This window comes from Trachurus trachurus, assembly GCF_905171665.1.
Source record: "Trachurus trachurus genome assembly, chromosome: 24".
Taxonomy (NCBI): domain Eukaryota; kingdom Metazoa; phylum Chordata; class Actinopteri; order Carangiformes; family Carangidae; genus Trachurus; species Trachurus trachurus.
The window spans coordinates 2501043-2515702 of NC_139910.1; the positions used below are offsets into that span (position 1 = coordinate 2501043).

Sequence of the window (14660 nt, forward strand, 5' to 3'; positions counted from 1 at the left end):
AAAAAAAAAAAAACTTATCTGACTCCAACCTGAGAATTTATGTCACATTTTATATTTTTGCAAGAAACTGTGCTTTTGTCATGTTGATGATTTTGATGGGAAAATATTAAAGCTGGAAGGCTGAACATGGAGAAACTCTGGTTTTTATTCATCATCTCATTCACAGGAACTATAATCATTGTCTTGTTCTTAATATTCTGATGAATTGAGGAGGTAAATGGAGAAAAGTACATTTTATTATTATTCTACTGTCGATGACCCGTCACACAGACCCTGGTTCCTCCAGCTGAAGGTCTGATGTGTGATCTCTGAGTCTTTAATAGTGGAGGTGGAAACAGATTTTAACCTTCACTCTTGGTGGTGTTCAGTAATATTTAAAGCAGAAGTAAGCTGAATATTTGTGTTAATATAAGTCTTAAATAGTTATATCTTCACTTCTATAGAGTGTTTGGTCTGAAACACGGGTCTGTCAGTCACTCTGCTCTGCTGTAAGCCGAAGAGAAAACTTCTTGTATACTTCCTTGTATCCTACAACCTTTATCCAATGAGGAGAGAGAACGGCATGAAGGGCTGTGTGTGCAGCCAAGGGATGCGCGTGAATGTGGTGACGTAGGGACGAGGACCAATAGATCCATGACGAGGGCGGGGGCTGCTGACTCCATCGGCTGACAAGAAGTTAGCCAAAACGACCGGATCGCTTACTTCTGCTTTAAGTTTTAGCAACAAAAACACTTGAAATCGTGTTTCTTTTCCTTGTTAAATTCACAGAGATCCTAATGTAACCAGTGTAATTAATAGATAAAGTGCTGCTACAAGATTTTAACATTTAAATTTATTGGATTATGAATACATTTGTCAAATTTTGTGTTAAATTGTGTCTAAACTCAAATTGGTGGAGAGAGAAACCTGAAGAAGCTCAAACTCAGTAGCTTCAATAATAAACACTGCAAAAACTCAAATATCTTACCAAGAATATTTGTCTTATTTCTAGTCAAAATGTCATTTCTATAGTCAAAACAAATCTCATTCTACTTAAAATGAGACTCATCATATTAAAAGTAGCTTGTTTTTAGACACTTTTTACTCCTTTCAAGCAGATTTTCACTTGAATTAAGTAGAAAAATCTGATAGTGGAGCAAGTTTTTCTTTCTTATTACAAGCACAAAAAAACTTGCTTTAACTGGCAGATTTTTCTACTTATTTCAAGTGAAAATTTGTTTGGAACAAGTGAAAATTAAGTAAAAACAAGTAAAATTTTAGGTGATGAGTCTTATTTTAAGTGGAAAGAGTTTAGTTTTGACTAGAAATGAGACATTTTGACAAGAAATAAGACAAATATTCTTGGAAAGATTTTGAGTTTTTGCAGTGAAATCCTCTAATTTCTTCCAAATGCTCATCAAATTAACCTGGAAAAAAACAAAAAAAAAACCTCCTCCGTCCTGATAACGATCCACAGCAGGAAGTTTGGAAACGATCATTTAATTATGAACCCTGAACATGATCTCCTCCTCGCTCTGCTGCCCCCCCCCACAGCCCCCCACATGTGTAACTGAATCTGTTAATTGCTACCGGAGCAGCAGCAGCAGCAGCAGCAGCAGCAGCGTTGATGTGAAGAGCGGCTGCAGAGAAAAATGCTTCAAGATGTGGACGGAGACAGAGACAGATCCTCCTGCAGCGGGACGGACAGACGGACGGGACGACCTTTGACCTTCGGCGCCGTCTCACTTCACTGCTGTCGCTCCATCAGGTGACAGGAAGTAACTGTGTCTAATAACTAACTCACAAATACAGCTTTATTTTCTTTTTTCTTTTTAAATATTTTTACAACCGACTTGAGAGAAAACAAAACTTATAGCGATAGTTCAACATTTTTGGCAAATTGGCCCATTGCCATAATCCCTATAGTCATAGCAGTAGGTTTGTTACCTTTAATTGTCGGTGCAAGCTATTTTTAGAACGGCGGAGCAGAGCCGTGAGCTGCTCAGAGCTACGCTACGGAGGCTCATTATGGGATTTCTTGGTTTCCCTCATCATCAAACTCATCAAATACACAATCCAACAACTCCACAACGCTCTGGTGGACAAGTTGTGACCTGCACATTCACCACGCTATGAGATAATAACACAACGTTACCACACAGAGTTGTTTTAGAGGGAAATACAGAGACTGTTGATGAAAAACTGTCCCTGAAGGCAACGTGCATCAGAGGTTTTACATGAATTTCCCTCTAAAACAACTCTGTGTGGTAACGTTGTGTTATTATCTCATAGCGTGGTGAATGTGCAGGTCACAACTTGTCCACCAGAGCGTTGTGGAGTTGTTGGATTGTGTATTTGATGAGTTTGATGATGAGGGAAACCAAGAAATCCCATAATGAGCCTCCGTAGCGTAGCTCTGAACAGCTCACGGCTCTGCTCCACCGTTCTAAAAACAGCTTGCACCGACAATTAAAGGTAACGATGAACCTACTGCTATGACTATAGGGATTATGGCAACAGACCAATTTGACAAAAATGTTGAACTACAGTATCCCTTTAAAGTTCATAGGTCTGACTGTGGCGACGCGTCACTTCCTGTGTCGTGCGTCTGTGATTAAATATGAAACATGAACATGATCCTGTGTCTCGGCTGCTGCAGCTTCAGTTTGCAGCTGTTTTCCAGACGTGTCTCTCTGTCTCTCTGTCTCTGTCCCTCAGGAGAAGCTGAGCTGCGTGAAGCCGCCCACGGGCAGCGGCGCCGGGCTCTTCTTCTTCTCCAGCTTCAGCCCCTCGGCCTTCTTGGGGGCGGCGAGGCGGCTGGGGTGCAGCAGGCTGAAGAAGTGGAAGCGCTCGCCCATCTGCTCGGGGCTGGTCAGCATGTCGTAGCTGCTGATCAGCTGCTTCCTGGTGGAGGCGTCGGAGCAGCTCCTCAGCAGAACCTGCACAGGACAGAGGGACAGAGTTGAAAACAATCGGTTGTTAATCATAATAATTAAACTGTTTTTATTGATTTTTTTGTATTTAAACAACAAACATCCCATTCCTAAAAAGACAGAAGACAGTAAGACTCAAAACATACACCACAAATACAAAAAGAGAGAAGCTGCCAATGTTGGAGCAGATGAAAACTCACATTCAAAAGAAGAACTAAAAGGCTGCTAGACCTTACAATATATCTTAGTGTTAAAGGGACAGTTCAACATTTTAGTTAGATCCTCCTCTCACCATAATCCCTATAGTCATAGCAGTAGGTTCACCACCTTTAATTATCGGTGCATGTTGTCTTGAGATCGATGGGGCTGCTCAGTGAACCAGAGCGTTGTGGAGTTGTTGGATTGTGTATTTGATGAGTTTAATGAGGGAAACATGAAAATACCCTGCAGCTCGCATCTCTGCTCCGCCAATCTAAAAACAGTTTGCACAGAAAATACAACAACTCCAAAACGCTCTGGTGGACAAGTTGTGACCTGCACATTCACCACATTATGAAATAATCATGTATAATTATGTAACATTACAACACATGAAGCAGATACTCTGAACTACTTCTGAAATCCCTCCGCCCAGCAGCTGTCTGGAATGTAGTTCCGGCTGCATTTCCCTCTAAAACAACTCTGTCTGGTAACGTTGTGTTATTATCTCATAGCGTGGTGAATGTGCAGGTGCAGAAGCGTTGTGGAGTTGTTGGATTGTGCATTTGATGAGTTTGATTCATGCACCGATAATTAAAGGTGATGATGAACCTACTGCTATGACTATAGGGGTTATATTATGGTGAGAGGAGTAGCTGACTAAAATGTTGAACTATCCCTTTAAAATCCATTTAAAAAAAAGTCGGCTTCACCTGCATCCGTGTGTCGATGCCCATGTTCTTGAGGAACTCCCTCTGAGTGATTGGTCCCAGACAGGCCACGCCCCCTCCGGCCATCCGCCGCAGGTAGCTGAAGTCCACGTCGGCCGTGAGGTCGGCCGAGCCGGGCGCCGCCAGCACGTGGTGCAGCTGGTGACCTTTGAACCCCTGATGGAGGACAAGGACGTTAAACACTGATAAAGACTCTGTTTCCCATGATGCACTCTGTCTCCTCCGGTCATTTAGTTTAAAGGACAATTCCGGGTATATTCAACTCTGGGCTATATTTTCTTAACACTTTAGGTCTAAAAGAAGGAATCTGAAGATTATCTACTTCAAGCAAGCCAATATATTTGTAAAACTAAATCTAATTCAAAGTCTTGCAGAGTTGAGACCCAAGTTGACGCGCTCAGTGTGTTCACGTGCAGTCGGAAGCTCCCGTTTGTGTCATAAACACTGCAAAAACTCAAACTCTTACCAAGAATATTTGTCTTATTTCTAGTCAAAATGTCATTTCTAGTCAAAACAAATCTAATTCTACTTAAAATAAGACTCATCACATTAAAAAGCAGCTTGTTTTTAGACACTTTTTACTTCTTTCAAGCATATTTTCACTTGAAATAAGTAGAAAAATCTGATAGTGGAGCAAGTTTTTCTTTTTTATTACAAGCACAAAAAACTTGATTTCACTGGCAGATTTTTCTACTTATTTCAAGTGAAAATTAGTTTGAAACAAGTGAAAATGATCTGAAAACAAGTAAATTTTTAGGTGATTAGTCTTATTTTAAGTGGAAAGAGATTAGTTTTGACTATAAATTAGACATTTTGACAATAAATAAGACAAATATTCTTGGAGAGATTTTGAGTTTTTGCAGTGAACACATCAACTCTTGGCTTGCTTGAAGTAAATAAACTTCTGGCTGCATGTTTGAGTCGCCATCTGACGCTGTCTGTGGCTTTGAGGGATGGAAACAGCCTAAGCAGCAGAACTTCAATCCGCTCCCATTCATCGTTGCCGTGGCGATGTGGGGACAGACACAACTACTGCAAAACAGGAGACATTAAACTGAACATCTTCAGATTCCTTCTTTTAGACCTAAAATGTGAGGAAAATACAACCCCCAGTTGAATTTGCGCGGAATTGTCCTTTATTAAGTCTCACTCTGAACGTGTCGGTCTTGGTTCCGTCGTGGCCGTAGTCGGCGATCAGCGCCGCGCCGCCGTCCTCCACGATCCTGCGGGCGAGCTGCTGCACGATGACTCCGCCCTCTGGACACACCTCCACATGGTCCCGCCGCTCGTCCGCCTGACACACACACACAAAGTAACTTAAAGGGATACGCCAACATTTTTTTCTTTGTGTCTTGCCTCACTCCCGAGTCCATGACCAGCAGATAGACACCATCCTTTCGACTGTGCGTGCAGTAACAAGGGAGATAGAGCCGTATCGCCCGTAATTAGCTTAGCTCAAACGCTGGAAGTGTATGGGTAGTGTTAGCCTGCCTCCATCTAAAGTCGCTAATTAGCTTAGCTCAAACACTGGAAGTGTATGGGTAGTGTTAGCCTGCCTCCACCTAAAGTCACTAATTAGCTTAGCTCAAACACTGGAAGTGTATGGGTAGTGTTAGCCTGCCTCCACCTAAAGTCACTAATTAGCTTAGCTCAAACACTGGAAGTGTATGGGTAGTGTTAGCCTGCCTCCACCTAAAGTCACTAATTAGCTTAGCTCAAACACTGGAAGTGTATGGGTAGTGTTAGCCTGCCTCCTACCCGAACCCAAATCAGCAGTCAATAGCTGATTTCATTTTAGCTCTAAACTCTGTCAATATTTCACTTTATCAACATTTCAAACATGTTTAGGTGAGAAAGTAGCCGTTTAGATCAGCAGTGTGTCGTTAATTTGTCTAAATACCAGCTGTTTACAATTTTGTTCGGACGAATTCGGCGCTACTCAAGCTAGCCGTTGTGACCAACGCACTTCTGGTTACTTTCACAAAATAAAACACCCGTTGCCCTTTACATAGAGAAAACCATGAGGATAGAATTTGTGCTTTTACTTTGAAATAGGAAGCTAACCTCCCCTCGATGTAGCTAGCTTGAACCAAAATAAACCGTCTTTGCTTCAAAGCTCCGTTTTGACCGATCTCGTCCCGTTAGCGGCATTTGACCGCTCAAGATGCCTTACCGGAGAGTTTTGTCAGCTCTGAGACGAAGATCGGCCCGCCGGTTTCTGTTTAGAGTTGCTGAAGAGTTTCTCTGATGACTTTAGGTAGGAGGCAGGCTAACACTACCCATACACTTCCAGTGTTTGAGCTAAGCTAATTAGCGACTTTAGGTGGAGACAGGCTAACACTACCTATACACTTCCAGTGTTTGAGCTAAGCTAATTAGCGACTTTAGGTGGAGACAGGCTAACACTACCTATACACTTCCAGCGTTTGAGCTAAGCTAATTAGCTACTGCTGGTCATGGACTTGGGAGTGAGACAAGACACGAAAAAAAATGTTGGCGTATCCCTTTAAGGTGGACTGAAACATTTCTTCTTCATCCCACTGATGATGAGGACGATGATGATGATGATGAAGGCGGCGATGATGTCATGCCTCTGGCAGGACGATCAAAGCGAGTGTGTGAACGAATCGATGGCAATAAAAAACCAGATGGAGGCAATAAAACCAGTGTGTGTGTGTGTGAGGAGTGCGTTTCCATGGCGATCAAAGATTAAAGACGTGGAAATAATCAAACTGCCATAAGTCCTCTCTCACATGAACCTGAACCTCCGCCGCCTTTAGAGCCTCCTCACTCATATACTCTTCCTCCTCCTCTCCCTCCTTCTTCCTCCTCCTCCTCTTTATCACTCCTCCTCCTCTTTATTATTCCTCTTCCTGCTCCTCTTCCTCCTTCTCTTTATCATTCCTCTTCCTGCTCCTCTTCCTCCTTCTCCTCCTTCTCTTTATCATTCCTCCTCTTCTTCCTCTTTCTCCTCCTTCTCTTTATCATTCCTCCTCTTCTTCCTCCTCCTCCTCTACCTCTTTCTCCTCCTCTTTATCATTCCTCCTCCTCCTCTTTATCATTCCTCCTCCTCCTCTTTATCATTCCTCCTCTTCCTCCTCCTCCCTCTTTCTCCTCTTCTTCCTCCTCCTCCTCTGTGTCATTCCTCCCCCTCCTCTTTCTCCTCCTCTTCTTCCTCCTCCACCTCCTCTTTATCATTTCTCCTCTCTCTCCTTCTCCTCCTCCTCCTCCTCCTCTGTTCTGAGCTTCAAGGACAGAGTCTCAGTGTTTCTCTGAACGAGGAGTCGCACAAAGAAAAAACCTGAAGAGATTTTATTTTTTGTTGTAGAAACTGTTTGTTTAAAGACACGTGAACAGATTCTTCACTAGTTGTAGTGAGTAAAGATGTGTTTCTATCAGAGTTAAACAGGATCTTTACCGTGTCACTGGTTTCATTTCAGGTTTTTTAAGGTCTGATCTCATTGTTTCATTTCCTTTCATGTTCCTGTTCCATGTTCCTTTTAAAAACAACAATAAATCTTCTTGAAATGTGAAAAAAATCCTAAAATGGACCTGTTTCCTCCGCTGATCCGGTCTGTGATGAACCAACAGACCAGAGGAACAAGAATGTGAACAAGAATGGAAATTAGCATTGCTGCTATAATCCGGCACATTTACATGTTTTTATATGTTCTTTGATGTGCACTGTCCCATCCAAATAAACAAATAAAGTAAAGTAAGTAAGTAAAACTATAACCTTTTCTTTTTGTATAAACTGATAATAACAATAATAACGGGGGCGGGACTAGATAAGCTTTTGTTTCTCCCGCTTTCCCTTTCGGCCATGTGTATTGTATTACTTAAACTAAGATGAAGTGTGATGATGATGATTTAATTGACATGCCCGAAATAAACAAATTGATTGATTGATTGATAATAATATTAATAATAGCAATACCAGTGTTTCCTGCTCTCACCTGTAGCAGAGTGGACGAGGCCAGAGTCGGAGATGGAGCCATGACGAACCTCAGCTGCTCCGGTTCCTCCGGGTGGATGTCGACCAGCACCTCCCTCCAGCCTTTAGGTGTCCGCTGTAGGAGCAGGAGGAGCAGGAGCAGGAGCAGGAGCAGGAGGAGCAGGAGGAGCAGGAGGAGGAGCAGTCAGAGGAGCAGTCAGAGGAGCAGTCATCGTCTACACGTCTTTATCTACACATGTAAACTTCACTCAGCTGCTGATACAAACATCTGCACCGACTCTGAGTCAGTTTCATGTTTCCTGTCTGTTTGGCGCCACCTGCTGGTGAACGCATGTGATCTCCAGACCATAAACGGAGGCATTTTGCCCCTAAGTTTTGAAACAATGCAAGTTAATTTGTCATCTACTTGTTCATGTTCAACCAGTAAATTTGCCTTTTTTTCTTTCTTTTTTTTTAAAACACTGGTGATAAGAGGAAGAGGCGACTCAAAGAATCTGGACTTTGACTGTCATTCCAGGAGTTTACTGTGTGTTCAGAGGAGCCTGCACGTCACCAGCTGCAGGTCAGTCCTACTTATGGACAAATATATGAATATAATGACTAAATATGACTCTTAATATCTCTGTCTATGTCTAAAATTATAACTTTCTCCTGTTGTGACGCTTAAATTAGACTTAATACGAGTTAATTACATTTTTATTGATTAATGAAAATAGCTAAATCCAGTTTATATTCATACAAATGCTTAAAATACAATATCAAGGCTCCAGACTGCATTTTACTCCTAAAATTTGAGACGGCACAAGTAAATTCATCCATCTGCACATGTACAACCAGTAAATTTGACTTCATTTTTTAACACCTGGTGAAATGTGAAACAGGCAACTCAAATAATCTGTAATCTGTCATTACAGGTGTCAGACCAATGTGTGTGAGGATCATAAATGAAAAGAAAATGTGAATATTCGCTTTGCAAGTTGATTTTTGCCACTAAATGTTCTGCTTGTGCTCCTAAAAAAGTTAGGAGCCACTGAGCTCCTGGTATGGAGGTACATTTGTGTCTTTATTATTCAATCAAAAAAAAAGTTGATTTAAACAAAAACGATATTTTCAATCAAAACAAACTTTACTTCAATAAAAAAATTTCAATCAAAGAAAAAAAGAGACCCAAAAAATTGCAATCGAGCATTTTTTTTCCTTTGATTGAAAAGTGTTTGTTTTTTATTGAAGTGAGTTATTATTTGATTGAAAATATTTTTGGGGATTTAAGTCTTCTTTTTTGTATTTTGGCCATATTATGGGTAAGATATTAGTTTCTTTATTATTCAATCAAAAAACATATTTTCGATCAAATAATAACTCACTTCAATCAAAAAAAAAAACGTTTTAATCAAAGGGAAAAAAGGGTTCAAATGCCATTTCTGGGTCTCAAATATATATTTTTTGCATTCAAACACTTTTTTGTTTGGATTGAAAAGTTTTTTTTCGATTGAAGTGAAGTTTGTTTTGATTGAAAATATCGTTTTTGTTTAAATCAACTTTTTTTTTTTTTTTAATTGAATAATAAAGACACAAATGTACCTCCATACGTCTGGGGCCCTGAGTTTTATGGTTTCAATACAAAGTAGTTGTGGGGCGACTTGTTGCTGCTCTCACCTGGAACTTGTGGACGGGCAGAGCGTCGAAGAACTCGTGAGCCAGGAAGATGCTGAAGCCTGAAGACAGAGACACAAAGACACAAAGACACAGAGATACGAACAGCTGAGTCCCGTCGTCGCTGCCTCTGATGATGTCCATTAGAGGGACATAGTCTACTTGCCAGCCCATAGGGCCCCATTGTGAACCCGGAAATGTTGAGTACCCCCAAGTTTTATGTTAGAAATAGACAGTATGGGTCCCCAGTATTCAGAAACTGCCGGATGCTAACTTATATATATTGGACAATTAGCACAACTGACAGAATTAGCATAAATTAGCATAATTTCCTATATGGGCAATATTTCAACAAAATTGACTTGGCTGATCTGGGCAATATTGGAGTGGTTTTAGGGGTTATTGATGATGCTGAATCCATTTCTGACATTTTCAAAATTCAAAATGGCTGTCTAAACCGGAAGTGACCAGATTTTAACCACCAGTGGGCCGATTTTGATGGATTTCAAAATCTGGTCACTACCGGTTTAGACAGCCATTTTGGATTTTGAAAATGTCAGAAATGGATTCAGCGTCATCAATAACCCCTAAAACCACTCCAATATTGCCCAGATCAGCCAAGTCAATTTTGTTGAAATATTGCCCATATAGGAAATTATGCTACTTTATGCTAATTATGTCAATTATGCTAATTGTCCAATATATATAAGTTAGCATCCGGCAGTTTCTGAATACTGGGGACCCATACTATATATTTCTAACATAAAACTTTGGGGTACTCAACATTTCCGGGTACTCATTGTTGGCAAGTAGACTAACAGGGTATTGTTTTAATGTGCCATATTTATATTTATCTATTGATTTATTGATTATCTATTTATTACTCTGTGCACTTTACTCTGTTTCTATCATGTACTGTACTGTGTGTGTAAGTTGTGTTTTTATGTCAGTGTGTGAAGCCCACTGCAACAAATCCCAATCAACAATGTTGTTGACATGGCAATAAAGTATTGAAACTTGAAACTTGAAACATGATGATGATGATGAAGAGGATCAGACGTGGACTCACCTGGCGGGACGTCGTCCAGGCGTCGGTACCAGGACACCGGCAGCCCGGTCTCCGTCTCCCCGCGGCGGTAAACCGGCTCGTCCTCGGCCGCCGCCTCGCGGCTCCGCGTCCCCGTCAGCGTCTGGGCCTGAAGACGACTCAGAACCGGACTCACCTCCACCAGGTGCAGGGACACGGAGACCGGACCCAGCACCGAGCGCAGCTGACCGAACACCTGGGAGGAGTTAGAGCAACATGGGGATTATAGTTAGAGATACTTATGTTAAAAGCAGCTATATCTATAATCTATACTCTGAATATTGAGTTTAACTGAACTTTTAACATGAAACACAAGTTTTATAAAAGATAACATGAACTTAGTTTATCATTATTATTCTACAGATGTGGTGTTGAGGTTAAAGGGATAGTTCAACATTTTGTCAAATTGGCCCATTGCCATAATCCCTATAGTCATAGCAGAAAAAACAGGAAATTCATGCAAAACCGCTGATGCGCGTTGCCTTCAGGGACAGTTTTTCATCAAGCAGTCTCTGTATTTCCCTCCAATTTGCCAAAATGTTGAACTATCCCTTTAATTAGGCTGTTTTTGTTCTATAGATGATCAATATTTTATTTGTTAAAGCCAAAATTATTTTATTAAAAAAACAGAATTATTACATTATCTTAATTATCATTTTTCAACTGTTATTATATGATAATATTGATTGATATATTGATATATATGAGTGGAAGGACAGGGAAATCCCCACTAAGTGATAAGTAAAGTATTTATCCGTATAATGCCTAATAATTTTCTTTACAATTTTATCTTTTTATCTTGTGCTGTTGTTTTTGTGAGATTTGAATGTTACTCTACAAATAAAGATTATTATCAATCATATTACGATTTTATCCAAACATTTAGAACTTTCTCCCTAAAGTCACAGTGAGATGATGATGATGGAGGTCAAAGTTCACATCAGACAGTCAGAGTCGGAGCTGCTGATCGCCGGCTCGATTCTCACCCTGAGGACGTCGCTGGCCAACGATCCTTTCCCCGGCCCGAGCTCGACCAGCTGCAGCTGTTTGGGTCCTCCAGCTCCCATCCACTCACTGACCACCCACACCCCCAGCAGCTACACACACACACACACACACACACACACACACACACACACACACACACACACACACACACACACACACACACACACACACACACACACACACACACACACACACACACACACACACACACACACACAGTATCAGAAGACAAACAGGACGTCACATCTTGTCTTATCTGACGGAGCAGACGGAGGTGGAGTCTGTTTCACTGGATCAGATGTTGGTTCATAAACATTGAACACAACACAAACACAAACAATAACGAGTCGTCACATTGTTACAGTAAATGTCGTCTACGTCTGTTTGATGCGACTGTTTTTGGCAACGATGTATCTCCTGTTTTTATGCTGCGTTCGAGACAACTCGGAACTCGGAAACTCCCAGTTGAAAACTCTGAGTTCTGACTGCAAAGTGTCGAGTCGCACCACGACCGAATAACCAAACTTTACATTCAAAGTGCTTCATGTACTGTATAAGGTATAAAAACATTACAAAGGGCACAAAAACAATTAAAAAAAAGAACATTTTCATGTAATTTGGTATGTAAACGCGTTTTAATTGATGTTTTACCATCAACGACGTGGTTCTGTACGGGTGCAGATTGTTGTGTGACATCAGACGACTGATTCTCAGAGAAGTCGGGGGAGTTCGCCAAGTTGGAGCTCCGACATGAGGCATTCAATTGCACTTTATGAAGTAGGAGGTTGGAAAGATAGCACTTTAACTAGCACTGCAGCACTTTATAACTTCTCAGTAATCTTCTGGTCCCCTTGCCCACTCTTTTAACCGTCTTTGGTCAGTTAACTGGTGGTTTATGTATGTTGTTCATATATGTTTCGTGTGAGATGTTGAGGTGTTTTATTGTCCTAGTCCTGCCTCTTGTACTTTTTATCGTCATTGTTTTTTATGTCTAACATCAACCTGTACCGTTCCCATTTAAAAAATTAAAAATAAATCTGAAACTGAGTTCTGACTGGTCTCAAACGCAGCATTGACCCTGTTTTTAATAGTCTATGTCTGTTTTTATGTGAAGCAATGTAAAGTAACAGGACACCCAGGACAATAAAGTTTCCCCCTGACCCCGAGACGTGAAGCTGAGAGGATCCTGAGTGTTTCTCACCTCTCCAAAGATCTGACTGATCTCTGGTGACGTGATGAAGTCTCCGTCCGGTCCCAGCATGTTGCTCCTCACGTAGTAACCCTGAGAGGACAAACTGGACTGACTGACGGCTCAGGGGTTTATAAAGGTAAATAACAACACACAGACACTTTTCACTGACCGCCACCGGGTTGGTCAGCACCTCCCTCATGTACTCGGCCACGGGAATCGGACCTGTGGCTTTTATTTTGGAGGTGAGGTGTCGCAGCATGGAGGGTGGGGGTCTGTCTTCACCTGGGGGGGAGCTGAGGAGTCTGACCGTCTGAGCTGCTCGCCATCGCACTGACACACACAGAGAAAAAATGAAATAACACCATCTGATGTTACCCGGATGTTTGATAAAGTTAAATCATATTTATAAACTCAGGGCTCCAGACCGACTTCAAATTTTAGGAGCACAAGCAGAACATTTAGGGGCGTAAATCCACTTTTAACGCAAATATTCACATTTCCTTTTCATTTATGACCCTCACACACATTGGGTCTGACACCTGTAATGACAGATTACAGATTTTTTAGTCATATTTCCTGGTTGTACATGTGCAGATGGATGAATTTACTTGTGCTGTCTCAAATATTTTTGGGGTAAAAAGCAGTCTGGAGCCTTTGATGTTGAATTTTCAGCATTTGTATGAATATAAACTGGACTTAGCTATTATAATTGATCAATAAAACTGTAATTAACTTATATTAAGCGTAATTTAAGCGTCACAACAGGAGAAATTGTTAATTTTAGACATTTAAGAGTCATATTTAGTCATTATATGCATATATTTGTCCATAAACAGATGCACTGACCTGCTGCTGGTGACGTGCAGGCTCCTCTGAGCAGCTGTCGAGTCTGAACACACAGTAAACTCCTCATTCTGCTCTGTTTTCATCCACATTAATAAACTAAAACACCTGACAGAGACACACACACATGACTTTGACCGGAGGAGATAAAACTCTTCTGTCAGGGTTAGCCGGTTAGCATTAGCCACGTTAGCTACTAGATAAAGACGCGTGTTTTTAGCCTCGGATATTAAAGAATAAAGATCTACATGTGTCTGTTTAAATCTCTTGTCTGTGTTTGTTCCATGTCAAGTTAATAGAAGCTACAACGTGCTGCTCGTACAGGAGCTAAATGTCAAAGTTTCCGTCAAGTTAGCGATGAGACGAAAGATGCTACATCCGGTCAACCTTTCACAATAAAATAACATTTGACTTTTACATTTGCATAAAGCTACATTTAATTTTACTCTCTGGGGTTAGATAAATTTGAAATAATTCGATTTTTTTTGTGTGTATTTCATTTAGTTGACTGATATTTGTGCATGTGTGTTGTGTTTTTGTGTTTGTTTCCGTATGTTAATTAGTCAGCTGTTTTACGTGAAAATAAGTTAAACATAACAATAAAAGGAAAATATATTCAAATAGATATAGAATACAACCTAATACAATAAATAAACAATATTTAAAATACAAATGCCCGAGTACACCCTCCATCAACGGTGTAGGCACCTTTTTTTTTTTTTTTTTTTTTTACAATATTATTTGACGCTTTTACTTTTAAAACTCGTATTTCGCTCACTTCCTGTGTCGTTTTGTCTTCCAACGGCTAACTTGACGTCACTCGGTAACAACAAATCCTCTGATTGGATGACCCGCGTGACGTAGTAGGGCACGGAAACAGAATGAGTTTTCTTCTTTTTCTTTTCTTTTCTTTTCTTTTTTTAAAGTTTTCAACATAGAGGAAAAATGTATTTTTTTAAAAAGAAAGAAAATGTTATATGTTTATTTATATAGTCATTATTGGTAAAAAAATAAATAAAATAAAAATAAAAAATAAAAAATAACGGAAACGTTTCGGAAGCGCCGTCGTGACGTCACATTC

At 40.6% G+C, this 14660-nt stretch overlaps 1 protein-coding gene across 1 annotated transcript; it reads right to left on the reverse strand.

Annotated features, from left to right (window-relative positions):
* Nucleotides 1–2515: 2515 nt before the first annotated feature.
* ndufaf7 (NADH:ubiquinone oxidoreductase complex assembly factor 7) lies at nt 2516–13919 on the reverse strand. Its single transcript, XM_084000967.1, has 10 exons — nt 13583–13919; nt 12906–13066; nt 12746–12826; nt 11523–11633; nt 10519–10732; nt 9453–9511; nt 7798–7911; nt 4992–5135; nt 3824–3997; nt 2516–2918 (listed from the first exon to the last, which is right to left on the reverse strand). Exons 1-10 carry the CDS (start codon nt 13647–13649, stop codon nt 2694–2696), a joined length of 1350 nt encoding a protein of 449 aa, XP_083857093.1. The 5' UTR covers nt 13650–13919; the 3' UTR covers nt 2516–2693.
* Between the last annotated feature and the right edge of the window lie 741 nt (nt 13920–14660).